General features: G+C 32.1%; 2 protein-coding genes across 8 annotated transcripts; one reads left to right on the forward strand and one right to left on the reverse strand.

The window, feature by feature from the left end:
• Positions 1–871: 871 nt before the first annotated feature.
• On the forward strand, positions 872–4,993 carry LOC107631915 (mitotic checkpoint serine/threonine-protein kinase BUB1). 4 transcript variants are annotated; one of them, XR_015907540.1, is made up of 12 exons: positions 872–973; positions 1,329–1,439; positions 1,532–1,619; positions 2,224–2,327; positions 2,410–2,481; positions 2,587–2,676; positions 2,756–2,913; positions 3,716–3,770; positions 3,854–3,988; positions 4,079–4,200; positions 4,565–4,656; positions 4,772–4,993. XR_015907540.1 is itself a non-coding variant. In XM_088509526.1 (11 exons), the coding sequence occupies exons 1-11, from the start codon at positions 872–874 to the stop codon at positions 4,511–4,513; spliced, it is 1,227 nt and encodes a 408-aa protein (XP_088365652.1). In that variant the 3' UTR covers positions 4,514–4,993. The 4 variants fall into 4 exon arrangements, 3 of the variants coding, with proteins under 3 accessions (XP_088365652.1, XP_088365653.1, XP_088365654.1); XM_088509526.1 differs by having other exon boundaries at positions 4,324–4,993; XM_088509527.1 differs by having other exon boundaries at positions 4,565–4,993.
• Positions 4,994–11,675: 6,682 nt separating this feature from the next.
• Positions 11,676–18,775, reverse strand: LOC107631913 (DEAD-box ATP-dependent RNA helicase 17). Of its 4 annotated transcripts, XR_015907247.1 has the most exons (13): positions 18,202–18,753; positions 17,969–18,118; positions 16,896–17,094; positions 16,653–16,725; positions 16,436–16,545; positions 15,613–15,756; positions 15,263–15,371; positions 14,769–15,121; positions 14,592–14,665; positions 13,907–14,211; positions 13,084–13,330; positions 12,552–12,718; positions 11,676–12,039 (listed from the first exon to the last, which is right to left on the reverse strand). XR_015907247.1 is itself a non-coding variant. In XM_016335502.3 (12 exons), the coding sequence occupies exons 3-12, from the start codon at positions 17,068–17,070 to the stop codon at positions 11,791–11,793; spliced, it is 1,839 nt and encodes a 612-aa protein (XP_016190988.2). In that variant the 5' UTR covers positions 17,071–17,094; positions 17,969–18,118; positions 18,202–18,753; the 3' UTR covers positions 11,676–11,790. The 4 variants fall into 4 exon arrangements, 2 of the variants coding, with proteins under 2 accessions (XP_016190988.2, XP_016190986.2); XR_015907246.1 differs by lacking the exon at positions 17,969–18,118 and having other exon boundaries at positions 18,202–18,756; XM_016335502.3 differs by lacking the exon at positions 12,552–12,718.
• Between the last annotated feature and the right edge of the window lie 3,049 nt (positions 18,776–21,824).

A 21,824-nucleotide genomic window follows, 5' to 3' on the forward strand; every position in this document is an offset into this window, starting at 1 on the left:
ATCTACTAAAATCAGCGGGTAAAAAACGGTTATAAGCAAAAGGGAGAGTATAATTACCCAAATCAGCCAAATGAGATTCTCGTTCAGGTATCAACCAAAGGGAATTATTATGTAATTCGAATCAATAAAATTCGAACTTCACTTCAACGTAATTCGAATCGACCTATGTCGAATCATGCATGGCACTGCTTGTAAGTAATTCGAATCAAGTTCCATCGAATTACACTATCATAGTTCGAATTATATCAATTCGAATTACATGGAACACGTGACACATAGTCATATTGATTCGAATTACTCATTTTTCGTTTCATTAGGTAATTCGAATCGAGTTGATTCGAATTACAAGGGTTTCGCCTATATAAGGAGTTCGAACCAAGGTCATTCGAATCACTTTTACATTCTCATACCCCACAAAATTCCAGAGAAAACGACCAAGAATCGGGCCGACAAAGACTGGAGCGACATATTCAGGCGATGGGGGACGATCCGGGGATACTGTATCGTTTGGATGAAGTTGCTCATATCGCCGGGGTGATCAACGACGAGGTTAGTGGTTTCTGATATTGTTTTTTTGATAGTGTTTTATGATAGTGGTTGATGACAGCGGTTTATAATAGTGGTTTATGTTAGTGGTTTTTGTTAATGGTTTATGATAATGGTTTATGTTAGTGTTAGTGGTTTATGAAAACGGTTTTATCGATGGTTTATTGCAGTTTATTTGAGTTGAAAGGGAGGCTCCATGATGCCCTCACAATCTATCACCTTGGTATTTCCAGGTCAGTGCTGTGTTAAGTCGAATCTTCAATACTTGGTTGTTTTGATATTTCAAGTTGGGGTGCCTTGACTGTAATTTTAGTTATTTGGGTCAATGTTCAATAGGAATGCAGAGCCAATTGAGTGGTTGAAGAAGGCACAGGCATTATGTCACCAGAGAATATCTGAAATTTGGAAGGCTGCTGAAAGGCAGAGGGTATGCCTATTCACAAAAAAGTTAGTCCTTTAGGCAAAATGAGCCAAACTAGTAGGAAAGGAAAGATAAATAAAAATAGAGAAAACACCAACTTCCTTGTACTCTTTTATTGAATAGGCTTTGTGCTTTGTGATCGTTGGTAGGCAATTTATTGCTTCCCAATTAGCCAAAGGTTTGTTCAAGTAGTAGATGAATCAAACACTGCCTTTGCAAAACACATTATTTATTTATTTTATTTCTCACATTGACATATTTCCTCAATGTTGTGTTTCCTGAATTGAGATTTACTAACACTGACTGCGTTTACAGTTTAAGAATTCTTTTGTATATATTTCATTTTATTTTTTAATTTCAGATTGATTATAAGGGATCCACAGAGTTGGGAAACATTGGCATTAATCCATGGGATTCCTCCATTTTGGAAGACCTGATGAAGAAGATAAATCCTACAATTAAAAAATTTTATGTGAGATATTTATATGCTTTGTTATATACATGTTTGATTTACTGCAACTGACAAGGATTCAGGTGCTTTATGCTTGTATAAATGCATTTCAGGGGTATCACTTGAGCACTAAATCTTATACAGGAAAAGTGGCCTTATCTACTTTGAAGAATGCATCAAGGAACAAAGTTATAGAGATAGGTAATATTCATATCCTTACTCTTGTCTTCATCATTGGGACGTAATTGTCTGACTGCTCCTAGCTTTATGATCACTCTGAAGAATTCATTTATATATGAATTTAGTTGCTTTATCTTCTTGTATTTCTGACGGAATAGGAACAGTTGTATCATATATAAATTAATACCATAAATTTCATAGGAGATGCTAAAAAATTGTGAGTTCATGATATGTGCTAAAAATTGACCCTGCAACGAAATTTCCATTGAATCTTAGTTTATGATGTCTCCCCAGAGTTGTTAGCTTGTCTTCCAAAGACAATGTTGTTGCAGATAGTTTCTACAAAACTAGATTTATCTATTGTTAGAAATAAAGAGTGTATATCTTTTTGGATCTCAATAAAAAATCTTAGGAGTAGTTTTGGTTCTTTCTATTATTACATCATCATTTCCTTATTTGTCTAGGACAAGGGTTTTTCCTATTATCAACAGCAGTTAGTGTTCATCTCTTGTAAGACACCACAACATGATCATATCAGTGTATTTCATATAGTTTCATAGTCTTTATTCTTTTTCTTTACTGGCTTCATTCATTCTCTTGATGGTCCGTATCATGATATCCAAAGGCGGGAGGAAGTACCATATCAAAGGTTGCGCTGGACAAGGTGGTTTTGCTCAAGTATACAAGGCCTTTGTCAACAGTGATCCAAATGATGTTGTTGCGCTAAAGGTGCTGATGGTCTTTCAGAATCATTTCCTCTTAAAATGTGATATTTGTCTCATTTGATTGTACTTTGAACCTTAAATGTTAGATACAAAAGCCAGCTTTCCCTTGGGAATTTTACATGTATCGTCAGCTTGATATGCGGATCACTGGCAGAGAAGTATGTGATATTAATATCAATATCAAATTCAATATTTATACCATCAACCTGCCTTTTCTATAAACATCCACATATACTGAATTGTCTGATATCTAACTATATCAGAGGTCAAGCTATGGTTTGGCTCAGAGAATTCATCTGTATGCAGACTGTAGCATACTCATCTGTGACTATTTAGCTCATGGAACGCTACAGGTCAGTTATTTCTACTGATATCCCTTATTATCTTGTTCAATGTTATATAGTGTTAATTCAAGATGAACATACTATGCAGGATGTCATAAACAGATATGCGGTCCAAGGGAAACCCATGGAAGAAGTTTTATGTATTTATTACACGATAGAAATGTTACACATGGTTGAAACTTTGCATGATGTTGGCTTGATTCATGGTGATTTCAAGCCTGATAATCTGCTTATTCGCTATGCTAGGTAAAATTAAGCTTCTCCTTCGTTACCATTAGTTGGTTCGCTTGCACCTTATTACTTGCAGAATGTCATTGTAAAGCTGGTTTCTCATTCTTAATTAATGATTATGATGACATGACTAAGTACATCGTCTTGTTATTATATACTTCTATATCTAAGGAGGACTTTGGGTGTAGAATTGCCCTTTATCTCTGGCAAAGCATCAACTTATGTAGTATAAATAAAACAACAATCAACTCTTCCTACTAAGTAGACGAGTTATACAAACAAAAAAATGACATTTTATTGGAATTATGTGTATATATAAATAATCTTAATCTATATTCTTTTTTTATGGCTTCAGCAGTAGTTTTGTTTTAGTTTACCTGAAGGAGTTCATGACTTTTACATACTTTTTTTTTTTTAATGCATGGCCAAACCACCTGAGATGATGTTTTTCCATTCTAATTTTATATTGTCTAGTGTAACACTTTTCCAGTGCTATATTCTGTTTTATGGCAGCGTTGAAGTTATTGTTACTGCGATTTTCAGTCTCAAAAAACCACAAGTCCTACAAATATATAGTAAAATTAAAACTACCACTTAGATAAAACAACCTTGTTATGTTTACCACTGAAGATCCAGACCATGACGTTTTTACTTTTTAGATATTGATTGAGATAAAACTGACATGCAAATGCGAGCAAATACGAGCTGAGAGAGTTTCTTGTTGTTTAGTGTTTATATTATGCATGTTCCAAATAAGTACTTTGTAAATGCTTTGCTTTTGTAGACAGTGCTCATTCCTGGTTTTGCTACTTTGCAGGGATGACCTTACTGAAGAAGGGTTCTTGGACCGAAGTGGTCCTTGGTGTGATCAGGTCAGTTTTTCTCCAGATGATGATACAACTAAACCGTTTCTGGTTTTAGTACTTTCTGTTGTTGAAAGTTGTTCTATCCATAGGGTCTTTGCCTTGTAGACTGGGGAAGAGGGATTGTTCTGGATCTCTTTCCAGATGACATAGTATTTAAGGGTGATTGCGGAACTTCTGGATTTCGCTGCATTGAGATGCAAGAGGATAAGCCATGGAAATTTCAGGCAAACCACTTCTTAAAACTACACTACAAATGTAATTAACTTCATGATTTACTGTCTTTGAAGTTGTTCTTCTCCATCACTTACCAACAGGTAGACGCATACGGCCTTTGCGTTGTTGTCCATATGATGTTGCATAATTGCTATATGGAGATTGCCAAAGAAGAATCATCTGATGGAGGCTACATGTATCTTCCCAAACAACGCTTTAAACGGTATATGTCCATTTACTTTTTGTTTATCTTTAGTCATGTGATTCACTGTAATGTTGGTGAAGTCAATTTGGAAACATGATTCTACATTTGAAGCACCCTTAATTTGCTTGTCGAATCAAATAGTTACTGGAACGTTGCGCTCTGGAAGAATTTCTTCACCAAGATGTTAAATCAATACCCTGGCAATGATGATAGAAGGTTGCTGCAGGAGTTGAAGAAGTCCTTCCAGGACTATATAAGTTCCGATCCAAAGATGATAAAGACACTAAGGGAGTTACTTGCAAAGCAAAGGACTTCTATGTGTTGTGCTTAGAGTTTCAAAATTCTTTTCTGAACCTGTTTCGTTTTACTTAACTGTCTTCAGCTGCAGGAGGCTATATATATATATGTGTATGTATATTTGAAGGAATATAGAAACAAATGCAAAATGCAAGCAATCCCAGACAGGTTCGGAAGGTGAACATCGATTCATTTTTCTTCTGATTCTGATTTGCATGCTAACAACTGCTCTTTAATGCACTTATCCACTTACATTTGCCTCTTTAATGCTAATATTTATTGTCCTTTGTAGTTTGAGTTGTCTGAATTTGACTTTTCAAGTACTCATGTAGATACATGGATGAACTGAGTGCTGTTAGCACTTAGCAGGTCTAATGTTGTATATGATAATTGTTTGTTGTAATTGGGTGTGAACTGTTTGTAATATCTAAATAGTTTTCCTTGTTTAGATAGTGGATTTTAGCTCTGAAGAGGAATAGAGACAAAAAAAATAGATGAATATTATTTTTTGTTTTTTTTTTTGTTTAGAAAATAGATGAATATTAAAATATATTAAGAGAGACATAGGCTTCACGTAAAAGCCCAAATATACTTAGTTTCGTTGATGAGTACCACCAAGCTCTGGATAGGGCCGGACCACCAGAGTCGGCTCACATGTCGATTCAAGTTTAACTCATTAATAGTTTAGTAAACCGGATTTATGAACTTGTAAGTCGAATTTGAGTATTAATTTGAATTTATATATTAAATGATAAGGGTTGAACTCGAGTAAGTTCAGGTTATTAACTTATAAGTTGGAGTGATTATATACAAAGAATTATTTTCATACTCAATATAAAAAAGCTTGCAAATATAATTGTTCCATGAACAAACCAACTTGGGTTGGTCGAATGGTCAGTCATTTGTCCGTTTAAGCAAGTGTCGAGAGTTTGAATTTTCTCTTATGTATGCAGCAACTCATTGACTAGCGGCGGACCTTTAATACTTGAAACATTTAAATATGTGAATTTGTAGATAATAGTATACAATTTTTTACGTTTTTAGTAGGTTACACATCAACAAAATAAGTTAAATGCTTAAAGACATGTTACTTTATATTTTTAATTTATATCAGATACATATTTGTTAAATATACGAAAGTAAGATATCTCATCAAGTCATATCAAAACAGAAACAATTTTGGTTGTTTTTATTTTTTAAAATTATATGTGAAATAATTGGTGAATTAGAATATGACGTGTCTAAGTAATTTTTTTATAGAGAAAAGTATCGTTTTTATCTTCGACGTTTGAGATAAGTTCCAAAGTTATCTCTAACGTTTCAATCGTTATATATAAGTCCTTAACGTTTTAAAATTGATTCAATGTTATCCTACCGTTAAGGGATCCGTTAACAGGATTGACGGTGGAACAAAATTGAGATGATTTTGAAACCTTAGGGATTTAAATAGGACGGAAATGTTGGGGACAAAAACGATACATAGATATAAATTTTAATTTTATCCTTCAATAATATCAATTTTTTACTGTACATAGTATTCAATTATTTTTTAATCATATCTAAGTAAATTATAGTTAATCACATTACTTTCATTCTAAATAAATTAATTTTTTTATAATTTTATACTTAAAGTAATGTAATTTTTTTATAAATAAATAACTTTTACACTTTCATTCAAAATAATGTAATTTTACTTTCATTACTTAGTCACATTGCTTATAATTTTTTTTTTAATTTTATACTTTCATTCTAAATAAATTAATTTTTTTATAATTTTACTCTTAAAGTAATATAATTTTTTTTATAAATAAATAAATTTTACACTTTCATTGTAAATAATGTAATTTTACTTTCATTACTTAATCACATTACTTATATTTTTTTTTTTTATAATTTTACACTTTCATTCTAATCACATTACATTCAGTACCAGAACTTCATTAAGACAATGGGGCCATAATCCCCCAAATATTTTATAAAACTAAAACTTTGACTATTTATTTTATTTGGTATAAGTTGTTCAATTAATTATTATTTTTGTTGTAAATTTTTCACAAACTCCTTTTTGTGTGTGTAAGACCCGTATTTTTTTAAAATTAAATAATTAACTATTTATAAATTAATATATTATATTAAAATGTAATTTTTAAGAAAATTATTTTTTTTTAACAAAAATAATTAAATAAAATTTTATAATAATAATAATAATAATAATAATAATAATTATTATTATTATTATTATTATTATTATTATTATTATTATTATCCCTTGGCCGAAGCCTTAAGGGAGTTGAGGATTAAAAAAGTAAAGATAAAGAAAGCAAACGTGGCTTGCATGTAAACTTATATATATAAAATCATGACACATATTCATATCATTGTATTCATTAATCATCTTTACTTCATTTGCTTCTTTGTATCACCGAATTAATATGAGGGAATAAGAGAAAGAAAATTGACCGAGAGAGAAAGAAAGAGAACCGAAGCTCCTTTGATCTTCCGGCCTTGATTTCTTGAAATCCGTAAATCCAATAAAAAATTTAATTCGATAAAAGTGTTCGTATTCTTCTCTTCTACATATTGGCATCATTTTTGTTCGATGGAGGCTGACGGTGACGTAGCTCTTCTTCCTCTTGAGTTCGGCTAACTAGATTTTTAGGAGGCACAGATGATTTCTGACGCTTTCCTCTTCAGCAGCTCAGTCAAAAAGTTTTTCTAGAATTTTCGTTGATTTTAATTTCATACGGAGGTAGGGAGTTTGTTTTTAAAGTTAAGTTTTTAATTTAGAATGCCTACAAAGTTAATTGGATAATTGCAAATATATATATAATAGTAATGATATTGAGTATGGATTATTGCTGTGAATGTGACTGGTTTGGTTGTTATGAGAGTTTAATTGGTCGAATTAAGTTTGGATTGAGGTTGTAAAAATGTGATTGTTGAGGAATAGGGAACCCGTAAGGGTGGTTTAGTTCGAATTTTAGAGAAAATGCCGCCGAAATTTTATAAAATCTGAGGTTTTATTTGAAAAGTTATTTTAAAAGATTTGGTTTTGGAAAATTAAATTATTTAAAATATATTTAGTTAAGAAAAGATTTATTCTATTTTAAAGTTTGATTTATTAAGAAAAATATAATGTTTTAAACCCAATCTTTTAAGGAGAGATTTTGTTTTAAGTAAAGATTTGAGCTCGGTTTATTAAGAAAATGAATCTCTGCCACAAGAGAGCAGAGAACAAGGATTTAAAGAATATATTAATTAATAAAGTGTCTGCCACAGGAGAGCAGATGTGACATTGTTTGGGCCTTAGTGCCAAATGTAAAGTGGGGACGCCCACACACTGAGAACTGTTTTTCAGATGTACGCTTATTGATTTGGAAAGTCACACTGATGCGGCCTAGCCGTACGACTTAAAGTCACACTGATGCGGCCTGGCCGTACGACTTATAAGCACACTGATGCATCTGGAAAACCATATATGGGACTTGTGCCCGGATAATGTTGGGAGCGGGTAGGCAACCGACACATGAGCTCATGGCCTGTGTTAGGGATAGACATGCATCATATTGATTGCGCATTTGCATTTGATTGCGCTTGCCTGTTTTATTACTTTGTGATTGTATTGTTTGTCTTGTTGTGACTTGCTTGTACATTGAATTGAATCTCTTGCTTGCACTATTTGTTTGTGAGTATTTGTTTGTGAGTGTATTAAAGTGATTACGAGTTGACATTTGACTGAGGATTAACTATGTGGCTGAGAGACAGAAAATGTGACTAGTTTTATATTTAAAATTTGTTTTGAGTTTATAAATTTAAAGAAAAGTAATTATTTATCTAAAGTAGAAATAAAAGTATTTCCAAAGGGTTAACAAAATAGTTTTACTAAGTAAGTTAATTATTTGCATTAAATTCATTACTTTTACGACATTCCCATTCCCTACTGAGAACGTGTGGTTTGTTCTCACCCCAAAATCTTCCACCCTTTCAGTGACACAGGTTCGAAGATTCAGTTAGAAGATGCAGACGACTAGTAGTTTTACTTGTGATTCCTGTTATTTTTATAGAGTTCCCTCGCCCTTGTTGCTTTAAGTTTTATTTTATCCAGAGGGATAGGTATTGTATTTGAGTTTTATATTAAATTCATTTGTATAGCATTTATTACTATTAATAATTGTGTGATTTTAATTACTACAAAAAATTTTCTGGTATTTTCTTATAAACTGAAACGCGATATTGACCTAAAGGCTCAATATTAAATAATAAATAAGGAGAACAGGTTAGTAACTCCCTACTTTTGGTACGATCATGACGTGTTAAACGTTAGGGTGTTACAGTGTGTATATATATTCTTTTCTTTTTACTTTTAAGGTCAACAAATTTTCATTTTTTCATTTTTGTTTGTTATGTTTATAATAAAAAGATAATCTTATTATTTTAAAGTATAATGAACTAAATAAAATTCAACTATTAAATAATAAATAATACAAATAAATGATTTCATACTATTTTATTAATTTTAATGTTTTATAAAACAAAATTATTTTTCAGCTAAATTATACAATAGATAAACTATATATAAGTATTTATTAAAATTAGTCTAATATTTTAATTTTTTTATATCACTACTATCTTTAATATATTGCACAATATAGTAATTGGTATCATAATATTAAATAAAAAAAAGTCTTATTATATTTTAAGTTTGTCATTTTATATATTTTTTATTGATCTTCAATATTTTTAAAAAAAATTTATTTGGACAAAAAAAATTATATATTTAGTGTAGTTTTAGATGCTATTATGTTAATTATAATTTTTTAATAATTTATTTTTATAATTATAAATTTATAATAATTTAAAAAATAAAAATTAATATATTTAAATTGAATATAAATACTCTTATATAATACACACATATATATATATATATATATATATATATATATATATATATATACCTGTCAAAACTAAAAATATTCGAGATATTGAAGTTAAAAGAAAGAAATGATGAAAAACACAATTATGAGAGAAAAAAAAATATGAATGTCTCTCATCTGTTGGATTATTTATTTTATATAGAAAGAAAAAAAAATTTTTACTATAAAATAGTCAACTTTAGTTACAAATAATATTATATTATTACTATTTCACATACAACTAGAAACTAAAATTGTCAAATTAATCTGCTAAAGAGTGTTTCTCTTTTTTTGCAAATCGTTGTGCATAGTCACTTTTGCGAAAAATACTTTCTTCTAACTTTTTGCAACTAAAAAGTTGCGTTTTTAATTTAAAAAAAAAAAACACCTAAAAAGCATCTTGTTATTAGAAAAAAAAATTTACAATTAAAAAAAAAACACCTAAAAATCATCTTTGTAATTAGCAAAAAAAGGATTTTACAATTTAAAAAAAACATCTCACTCTATGTCAAATAAGTTGAATTCAAACAAAAAATTATATTAAGTCTTTTGGCGATAAATGAGAAGGCCAAGACCACTACACTCAGACATAACACCCTCCGATCCTATCTTGGGGCATAACTACAAAAGTATTTTCATATCAAAATTTTTTGGCCAAAAAATTTTCGGACACCAAATAACAAATGTCCAAATCCCAAATAATCTAAGACAAGGTATTAGTATGAGAAAATATATATATGGATAAAGTATTATTTTAGTCCCAATATGAGTTAGATTTTTATTTAGTCCATAATATTGTAAATGTCTTATTTCAATCTAAAAAAGTTGTAAACGGTTTCAATATTATCCCACAATTAAACTTAACATAAAAAAATTAACATTTAAAAACTAATATAACATTTGATTTCAATACAGAAATAAAATTGACCCATCAATAATTACTAATGTAAACTTTTTTTGTTAATTATTCGAATCAAATTTAATGGTAGGATAACATTAAATCCATTTGAAACATTAGATTTCGATCTCAATATTAGAAACTAAAATAGTACTTAATCCTATATATCTTACATTTTCAGAAAGCAGTTATACTCCACATGATCAGTCTCATTCTTGTTGAGTTCTTGGAATTTATCCCAAATTGATCCAATAAAAGAACACATTTCATCACCTTTCAAACTTTCCTGCAATACTATGAGTTGAATTACATAATTACCGTATTTTATATAATACAAGTTAAATGATACACATCGAAAGTACCAAGCATCAAGCATGCTTTGTATCGAATACTATGGCTTTAGGGGATAATGATCCAGATTCGCGTGACTAAGTATATCGGTATCCATCTATAGTTGTCATTTTCATTATCATTTGCTTCATCAAAACTCCATCAGCCATTGTCATAGTTTGCAGCCCGTTTGGGAAGTAGCTTCTTTGGGAAGTAGCAAAAGCTACTCTTTTTTTTTTTTTTTTTTTTTTTTTTTTTTTGGATTATGGAAAGTCACAATTTACGTGTTTGGCACCAATTTAAAAAAAGCTTTTAACTTTTTGAAAAGTTAATTTACAGCTTTTTGAAAAAGTAGAAATATATGACTTCTTTACTTTTTGATAAGTCATTTTACCACTTCCTTAAAAAAAATTTAATTTCAAAACAAAAAAAAAATATACTTTCCTTCTTGACTCAGAAAAATACTGACCATTCACCACCATTTTCACGCAAGGCCTACTGAAAGCACTGGCCTTCCACCATCATTCTCACACAATGTTTCAAACCTCATCATCTTCATTGCTTCTGAACAACCTATATATTCCTTCTAAGTATTTTTTTTTATCATTTTATCACTTTATTTTTATTATTTTGTATTTAACTGTGGTATAAATTTCAGTTTTAATTATTTTTTTTATCATTTTATCACTTTATTTTTATTATTTTGTATTTAACTGTGGTATAAATTTCAGTTTTAATTTTATTTTTTTTCACATGTGATTTTATAGCTTGCTATCATTTTCATAGTTAATTATAGCAAGTTTTTTACTTCAATAAAAGAGAAAGAAATTCTAATAAGAGTAAAAAAAAATAAAAAACAACAAAATATACATTAACATACATTTTATATTTATTTTTTATTTTCACCTACCATATCATACACAATATTAGTGATTAGGTTATGTAAAATCAACATTCAATATTGGAAAGTATTTGTTATCATCGTTATTTTAATATTCATTCTCTTCTGTAAAAAAAATTATTTTTTGAGTTATTTATCCAAACGCTATAACTTTAAAATAAGTACTTTTATAACTAAAAATCCAAACACAAAATAACTTATTTATAAGCTGCTATTAATAAAACTCCTTAAAAAGAACTTATTTAAATTATTTATCAAAACTGGGCCTAAGTCACTCTAGCAACTTTTCTCTTTTTCGATAGCCCATTTTTTTTCTCAAATCTCTTTCTCTTCTTATTTTGCTTTTGGAAGGATTGTCCAACTAAGGATGGTTGTTGTTTCAACGCAAAGCTTTTGGCCACGTGCCCCAAGTGAAGTTTCTTGATCATAAATATTCTTTTCAGCTCACCACGATGTGCTGTGTAAGCACGGACCCAAGAGCAAAATCCCTTCCTAGCAAGTTCATCCATCTTGGGCTGAAAAAATGACAACACAACAGTTAGCTTATGATACACAGAAACTAAGATCTCTATATAGAATCGTATTTGTAAACAAAAATTGTCAGTGAAATCATGAGGAACAAGGATGATTGCGTTTTGGAAATTATCATCCCTCTTCGTTATTAGATGTAACATGATTTCAATGGCTCAATTTCGAGAGAAATAGTATTTGTATACTTGACAAGTTGACATATGAAGAGTACAACTTTATTGATGTTTACTGTTACAAGTCATAAGATCAACCTGCAAGTCTAATTTAACCTCTGTGAATACATTAGATGTATAACCACCTAGGTAAACGCGGCATAGTGAATGATCAAACATCCTACCTAGAGCAGCTCACCTCACATGAACAACTAAGATGCAGCACAAAGGCCCTTTTTGGTGGCATTCAGCACAAACGATGATCAAAGGGAAACAAGGCCAATGCAGAGATTCGGGAAGAGACATAAATATGGGGAAATAGATGAAGAGTGGTTTGTAGTTACCGTTATCTAAGTCTAATCGTTTTGGAGTAGGTTAGATTTTTCTCCAGAATCTGCCACCATAAACAATGACTCAACAGCAGCAGGGATCATCCAATCCCACCACTTCAAAAAGTTCCCTTATCAATTCCACCAAACTAAGTTGGTGGCTGTGATTAGGATTGAAGAGCCTAGCAGAAATCATAGAACATTATGAGTTGACATGTGATTTTGACAACCATGACCCATTTCCCTGTCAAGACCCTCCATTTCCTTTAACTCAAACCTATCTGGCATTAATTTAGATCGTCAGCAGTTCATAAGTCCTCTTGCTTAGCATATGCATAAAACCAACACTAGCAACTCCAAATGTTTCATTGTTGTAAAAGCTCTAAGCCAAACAACAATAATGGCTCTAGAGTTAAATTTGGGCACATTTTTCCAAATCAAAATAGGATTAACATGTTAAAATACAGGTTTCTCATGTATCATTCAGTTAGATGGAAATGGAGTATCTATATTAAACCAGAATTCAGAAAGATCAGCAGTGTATCACCTTGGAAATGATGAATGACTCGAGTGCCTTCTGGAGACAAAGGACCCAAGGATGCAAGTCAATGAAAATAGACTTCTTTACTTGTTTGTTATGTCCGTGTAATGTAAAATTATCCAACACTTTGAGAAGAGGATACTCTGCTAGTGAAACACCATGTTTCTCCAAGTCCTGTAAATAATCTATTTCAACTGGTTGCAGAAATAACAAGGACTCTCCCCTTTCACCCAGACGAGCAGTTCTACCAACTCTGCATCATGAATTCATCAAGGATCACAAATCATAGTCTTAACATCATGCTTTAAGACTTTAACATAACATAAAAGACAGCATGGGAGGATCCTTTTGAATCTAGAAGAGATATCCATGAAACAAATTCCACTTCCTGATAGATATTACATTATGTATGTTTTCATTTTCAAAGTGAGTCCTTCTAGGGCTATTTATTGCAGCAAATTTGGATACAATGATATGACAATCATTTAGTTATTCATAATATTAATTGATTTTAAAATCCCTCATGGAATGGATAAGACATTCTTAAGATGCTAGAGTGGCATAGCTGTTAGCCCCTGAATATTTACGAGTGACAAAGTTCTCCATTAACAGCATTGATCTAACTAATTGAAGCTCGGAGATCACTTGTTTTATAAATAAAAGATCAAATAAAATAAAATTATACAATCGATATAAAATGATCCGGGGAGGTTTGTTTGGACTGCAATTAGCATAAAAAACTAAAATTAAAATAAAAAAAAATGCCTTCCACATAACCACCCCTAAAAACATGGTAAAAGAAGCCAAAACAAAAAATAGGTATACATACCTGTGCACATATTCAGTAGCTTCCCCAGGAGAATCATACTGTATGATGCATCGAACCTTAGGAAAATCCAGGCCTCTAGCAGAAACATCAGTGGACAAAAGCAAAGCAGATTTCTCAGTTTTAAAAGCCTGAAAAGTAGATCTCCGGTCTTCATGTTCCATATTACCATGCAATCGAAAAGTTTGGCATCCAAGAAACATCTGTATGACCCTTTCTTTTGTTTGAGGATCAGTCGAGAAGTGGAACTCACTTAGTAGCGAATGGTGAAAGTCTACCGCATCACATGTCGAAAAGAATACCACAACCTGTAAAATCACTAGGTCAATTATGTGAATCTTAAAGCATAATATTTGAATAACAGCATGTTCAATCGGCAAGGGAAAAATAAAGTTAAGGATCGATGCATGCCAAATATAAGTTCCAGTCGTATAAATAAAAAATAATGCCTTCCATTTGTCAACTGTTTTCAAGGGATATCGACAAGCTTTTGTTGTCCCCATCACATAATTCTTCATAAGTACACCAGAAATATTAAATTGTTCACGGTCATGTCAATATTTGCCAATGATAAGAAATACAGCTACTAAAAGAAAGAGAGAATGCGGAGAGTTAAAAATCTTCTAACTCCAACATCCTACATATAATATAGATAAGGAAAGTATCTTTAGAGCAAGTGACGCCTAACCTTTTGTGAAGTGTCTCTTTCAAAAAGATGCTTTAGAATTGAAAGAAGAACAGCAAGCCGAGAACCACAAGGCACTGCTTAGCAAAATTGTATTCCAATTAGGTACTTAGCATCTTGAGAATATTAACCGCGAAATGCAGTGAAGGAAAGATAAAAAAGAAACTAATTATCACATACCTCTCACGTATCTCTGAATTAACTGTGTGGGGATTTTATAATCTACAATTGTTGGTATTTTACTGGAATACTTGACTTCGTCTTCTTCATCAGACTCTGAAGGATCAATGCTTTCAATTGTTGATACTGGTTTTCTTGTTTTACCCTCAAGACCAATCATCACTGGATTGTGTAAACTTATTTTAGCAAGATGGTTCACTTTCTCATTTAAGGTGGCAGAAAAAAGCAAATTCTGCCTTTGAAATTCAGAGTTTCTTGGAACTGTACTCTCCTTGTTATCATTTGCTGCTTTCCTTGAACCCAAAAGATGTAGTATTTCCTGTATATCTTGTCCAAATCCTAATTCCAAAATCCTGCAGAAAACCATACATCCAGCTAACCCTTTTAAAAAAAATACTTGGCAAAAAAAAAAAAACACTATATGCAGAATCATTATCACACTTCCTATGCCAACACATGATAATTTCTATAGCATCAATAGAAGCAAGCCATACCTATCAGCTTCATCAAAAATTATCCAGCGCAATTTTGTGTACAAGAATGATGATGTATTCTTCAAATGATCTAAAAGGCGCCCAGGTGTTGCTATAAGAATTGATATGCCTATAATAATAACCACAGGTTACAAATTTGACCAGGTACAGTGAATGTCCAACCTTGTTCCTCTAACAAGCTAAAGCATATTTTATTTCATAATGTTGTTGCTATCAGTTTGATAATTCCATCGCATGAACAAAAGAAAAAAATTAAAAAGGGACAAAACCTTAAATATGAAAAGATAATAGGAATGCTGTTCTTTTTTTCCCTATTAAAAATGTTATTGATAAATATACTTGATTTCTACCTTTGCGTAGCCTAGCTTTCTCCTTTGATCTATTTTCACCACCCATAACATACCCGGGAACAATCCAATGGAATCGATGCAATAGCTTTTGAAGAATTTCATAAACCTGCAAACATAGCTCACGCGTCGGTACAAGAACCAACGCTATTTCCAACAAATCAATTAAATCTGTAACTGATTCAGACTAAATTAAAGAAAGAAATGCAATATTAATTTGTGTTACAAAAAGGGGAAAACAAACGGTCAGTACAATATTCCCATAAAAAAAATTAACACAACTTTTAGATGATGCATTATCATTAAACTTCACATATGTGCTCCTCAATAGTAGTAACAAACAACACATTATTGGTGAGGAAAAGGCAGGGGGGGAGGGGGGGCAAAAACTCTATATTCAGTGAAGTATCAAAAACTTACGAGCAAGATATATATCACGAAGAATATCATTGAGACAGATAGAAGAATATTTACAAGATGGAGCGTAAGAGATCCTCCATATAAGAGCAAAAACAATCCAAAGGAGAGCTATCGATGTAGTGTAGCTTTAAAATCTCTCAACATGTCTGGGAGGAAAAGACTTATATTATGAGCTTTATACAAAATAGATGCTAGAAGGTCTAATCTTATCCCATAAAACTTGCTTGTCGAGAAACTTTCTATGTTCACCTTTTCTCATTTGAAAGCATTATTTCAAGCTATAGCAGTATACTCAAATCCAGGGCAATATGACATGATACACAGTAACAAGCATGCATAATTGTTATCTGTCTGTGACAAATAAATGGAGAGAAATTGAACAAATAGGTATCAAAAAAAGACTTACCAAATGTTCCATCAGAGCGTTGTATGCAAGTATCATAATTCTGCAAGTGATGAATAAGTGGAGCTAAGTAGGCAACTGTCTTCCCTGTGCCTGTGGCAGCATTAATAAGTCTAAAATTTTATCATTAAGGAACCCAGAAATAAGAAGATATAGCATGTGCTAAAGAAAAGAAGATGAAGGAAGATTTCTAAATCCAGAGAGAAGGAAAAAAGGATACGCATGACGGCCAGCGAGAATAACAGGAATGGCTTGAGCTTGCACCAGAGTTGGAACCTCGAATCCCAATTTTTCTATCAACAAAAAACATATAAACTCTTTTCCCATTTGGAACAAAAAAAAGGGAAAATTGTAGGTTACTCTTAAGCTCAATTCTAACCAGGCATGCTTCTGTGACGCTAGGAATGAAAATTTATGAAAGAAATAAAAATCAAAGAAAGCGGGAGAGCAAGAGTGGAAATACCACGCAGTTCATCGCATAAGGAAGGGCGAAGGCCAAGGCTAGAGAAGGAGCAAGAAGCAAAAACGCTGTCATTTTCTATGGTTGCATTGCTGGCAGCACTGCCAACATCTTTCTTCTCATTCTTCTTATTTTCCATCACTTTTTTGCTGTCTTTTTCACTCTTCTTCATCCCCATTTCTTTTCTTTCAAATTCTCAACTCTATAGCACCATTACACCAAGAGTTTAACAAAAATTAGAGATGGCAGATATTGCAATAGATTATTTGACTTTAACAACAACAACAACAATAATAATAATAATAATAATAATAATAATAATAATAATAATAATAATAATAATAATAATAATAATAATAATTGTAACGTCCCGTCCAGCAAAATACCTTGCTTAAGTCAAGGTATTTCTGCTAGAAAGAACATTACATAACCTTTTCTAGTATTAACTACTTAATTATGGAGCCTTTGTATCGAGTTCGCGTTTCAGTTTTAAGAAAATGCCAAAAAATTTTGTTTTTATTCATTAAAGTCATGTTTCAAAGATTTCCAACAAATAATAATCACATAAATATTATTAATAATAGTTCTTATACAGAAGAAACCAAATGAAACTCAAATACAATATACCAAACCTACCCCTCTATGTAAAATAAAATCTCAAGGGACAAGCGAAGGGACTCTATGAAAGTAATTAAAACCATAAAGAAAACCCACAAATCACTCGCAGCTTCATATTGCGTCTTCAACATTTTAAGATTCAATCCTTCAAATATTCTCTAAACTCAATTCCAATCAATCACCAAGTCCACCACCATTACAATAAAGAAATAACCAGCTCAACAGTAACAAATTCAATATAATCCATCAAACCCAGAGTTCTCAGCAATCACTCATCAACAATTCACAATTCACACAATCAATCAACTTCACAAAATCCACAAATTCAATCAATCCCCAGCCACAATTCAACATCCATATAGCCAATCAACTAATCACAACAATTAAAACTATTTGCAATTACTCAATAAACTTTATGGGCATTCTTAAATTAAAATCGTTTAAGTTAAACCCCCTACCTCGATTAGCTGAACTCACACGAATTAACCACGATAAGCCCGCTAATTTTGAATTCACAGCATCATAGACAATTTCAACGTAATCCCGCAGCAACAACATTCAGTAGTTCTAACTAAGGGCAGCGGCACCGAGCAATGACAATAATGACTCTGGTAAATTAAACGGATCAACACTAACTGCCTAAATAAAATGGCACAGAGAAGAATCAAGGCGGTCTTACCCATGAACTTACCAAAATGAAAAGTGGTGGCTACAACGTCTCTCACTACAATCAATCAGCAGCAAGGACACAACCTGGTTCATCACCAACAACGACAGTAACCGCGAGCTCCGGAACACCGATAGTAACAGCAGCAGCAGCGGAGGTCTCTATCGCCACCTTCTTCCTTTCCTTGCTCGGATTCCTCCCTGCGACGAACCCAACAGCAGCAGCAACGTGCCCTAGGAACAGCAGTGGTAACAACCCCCTTCGGCTTCAGGCTCCACAGCGGTTTGGCTTTGCGAGCGGCGGCTTCGATTAACGGCAGTGGTGGCGTCTTGCGTGACGACGACAAGGCTCGACGGTGGCAGCGATGGTGCGGGAAGACAGCACGTTCAACTTGCGCGAGCTCCCTAGCGACGTCTCTGGCAGTGATGAGGACGAACAACGGCGACGCGGTTGGCGGGTTCGACGGTGACAACCTGGGTCCCTCGCTCTCCTCTTCTCCCTCGTTCCTCTCCTTTCTTCCCCTGTCTTCTTCGCTCTTTTCCCTTCCGTTTCTGAACGTGGTGCGCGTTGTGTTTTAATTGAAATCAAATTGGGAATTAGGGTTTTATTTGGGGATTTAGGGTTAGGGTAAAATATTTATGAATAATATAACAATTTTATAAAATATTTATAATAGAATAATAATTTAGAATTCAAATATATTACTATAAAGATTATTTTTAAAATGTATAAGATTTTATCTATCAATCTATTAACGAGCTCAAATAATTATTTTTAATTTAAATTATAAAGTAAACATATTAATCACATTTTATAAAATACGGTTAAACTTGAAATATCAATTACCTCAATTAAATTATATGACCTTCCATTATTTTTCTATTATCGAGACTTTAATTTTAATTTATATAAAATAATTTATTATAATAAAAGTTTTACATAAAAATTAATTAACTTAAACTCTAAGTATTTATAAAAAACAATGTAATCATTTCTAATAAATTAATTTCTAAGAACTCAAACTAATAAAATAAACTATAATTTATTTATAATAGAAATTTCTTAAATAAAATTATATAATACTTCCATTACTAAATTTTAATTTCGAATTATACGAAATATCAATTATAAAATTACACAATAGTATTAATTAACTTAACTCCAAATGTTAATAAAACTAATTTGATTACTCTTACTAGATTAGTTTACAAAATAAGGAGTTCAAATTAATAATAAGTCATAGCTTATTCGTAATAGAAATCACTTAAATTAAACTATACAATTCTTTCTTATTTTTTTTAATTACTAAAATTATGCAAAATATTCTATTATAATAAAATTACCTAAAAATATTAATTGGTTTAGAATGAATTTATCTCTGAATCTATTTAATTATTTCTAATAGAATAATATAAAGTTTAAATATAATAAGATAATATTACAATTTATTCATATTTAGATTTTAAAAAATGTGGGATGTTACAATAATAATAATAATAATAATAAGGGTTAAGTATTGAAATCGTCCTTAAGGTCTGGGGTGAAAATCAAAATCGTTCCCAACCTTTTTTTGTTATTAAAATCATCCTCAACGTTACAAAACGTTATAAAATCGTCATTTTTCCACTTCAATTTTATTTTTTTTACCATATTACCCTTCATTATTAATAAAAATAATTAAAAATAATATTAAAAAATTAAAACAAACTCCGCCCCCTCCCTTTCCCTCCCATCCCGTAACTCCCTCACCCCACTCCCTCACTCACCCTCCCGTAACTCCCTCAGCCCACTCCCTCACCCCCCCCACCCCCCACCCCTCACCCCTCACCCCTCACCCCTCACCCAATCTCCTTCCACTTCCTTCCTCTCCCTTTTCTCACCATTCATTACTCATAACAAAACAAATTAACAGCAACATTCACAAAACAAAATAAATCAACAAAAAAATCAGAAGCAGAAGAAGCATAACAATTTCAATAATCACATCAATTTCAATAAACAATAATTCAATAATCATCAACTACAATTTCAGTTTTCAGATCCAAAAGTTCAATAATCATCACGTTATAATTTCAGAAGCAGAAGTTCAAGCAGAGCAGAAGAAGAAGTAGAGGCAGTCACAAAACTCCTCACCGTAACCCCCCACTCTTCACCCCCTCACCTCCTTCTTCATCACCACTAACCCAGTAACCCCCAATTCCCTTCTGCATCAGCAAAATAAATAAAAAATTCAGCAACAACATCAATCACAGAATAATCACAAAATTAGCAACAATCCATCATCAATCATGTATATGTTCTTCAAAAATAAAAAAAAATAAAAAAGAAAAATAGGAAGAACGAAGGGGCGGCGCGCGGGTTGGACGCAGGGGCGGCGCGCGGGTTACGCAGGGGTGAGGGAGTGGGGTGAGGGGTGAGGGAGTGGGAACTGATGAAGATGGAATTGGGGGTGGGTTTGGGGGTGGAGGGAGTGACGAAAGGATGCTGGGTGTGGGTGGGGTGGGGTTTTATTTTTTTTAATATTATTTTTATTAATAGTTAAGGGTAATTTGGTCCAAAAAAATAGAAAATGACGATTTTATAACGTTTTGTAACGTTGAGGATGATTTTAATAACAAAAAAAGGTCGGAGACGATTTTGATTTTCACCCCAGGCCTTAGGGACGATTTCAGTACTTAACCCTAATAATAATAATAATAAGGATTCCTACCGTTATCATTGTTCAGAATCCAATAATAACTAAAAAATAACACACTCCCCTCGTAGATTCTTTAATTGTGCTGCAGGAGTTGTGCATTATTGACTAGAGAATAGTAAATGAACAAACAATATTTGATTCAAGAGCCACACCATCATCAAAACTAGAATGACTCAATAAGCAATTCTACAAACTCTAAAACCCTAAACCGTTATCCAATGCCATACCAACTCAGATGACAAAACAGCATAAAACTTGGTACAGACCTAATACAACTCGTGAATTTATTCTCAATTATAGTTTACAATTGAAGCTGCAACAAACACAAGTATTAGTATAATTTTCTGATTATGCCTCATTGATTATCATATTGACAGTTCCATTTCTTTTAATTGTAAAAAAAAATCTTTTATTTTAATAAAAATATATTATATATATTAGCCATATGACAAAGACAAACATCAATAACAAACTCTCTGTTTTTCTTTTTTTTTTGGTTGAAAAACGAACATAAAAAAGACTTCGATGCTCAATCACAAAAGGTACTGCATGAAACATATTGGCAAAAGAGAATTTAACACAAAGATCAATTACTACTGTAGATATTGATTAAAGAAGAATAAGCTAATAACATTAACTGCTATGGTACCATAAGTAAGAATGTAATGTAATAGCCAATTCAAGAGAACCATGAAATCATAAATCACAAGCAAATAGCACCATAAAGAGTACAAATATAAAAGATCACAAAACTTGCCTCTTGGGAGAAGTCACGCACGAAAGAAGGGGCGGTTAATGCACCGAAGCATTGGTGCATTCACTAGCGGCAACGACGGCGGGGGAGCACTGACGCGGCGGCAGTTTGGTTGGCTTCACCGTTTCACAGCTCGAAACACTCAACTGGTCTCTCTCCTCAATTGCAGTTCACGTTAGGAGAAAGGCGTGATAA

The sequence above is a fragment of the Arachis ipaensis genome, chromosome B3 (genome assembly GCF_059453495.1).
Source record: "Arachis ipaensis isolate K30076 ecotype BB chromosome B3, ASM5945349v1, whole genome shotgun sequence".
NCBI lineage: Eukaryota > Viridiplantae > Streptophyta > Magnoliopsida > Fabales > Fabaceae > Arachis > Arachis ipaensis.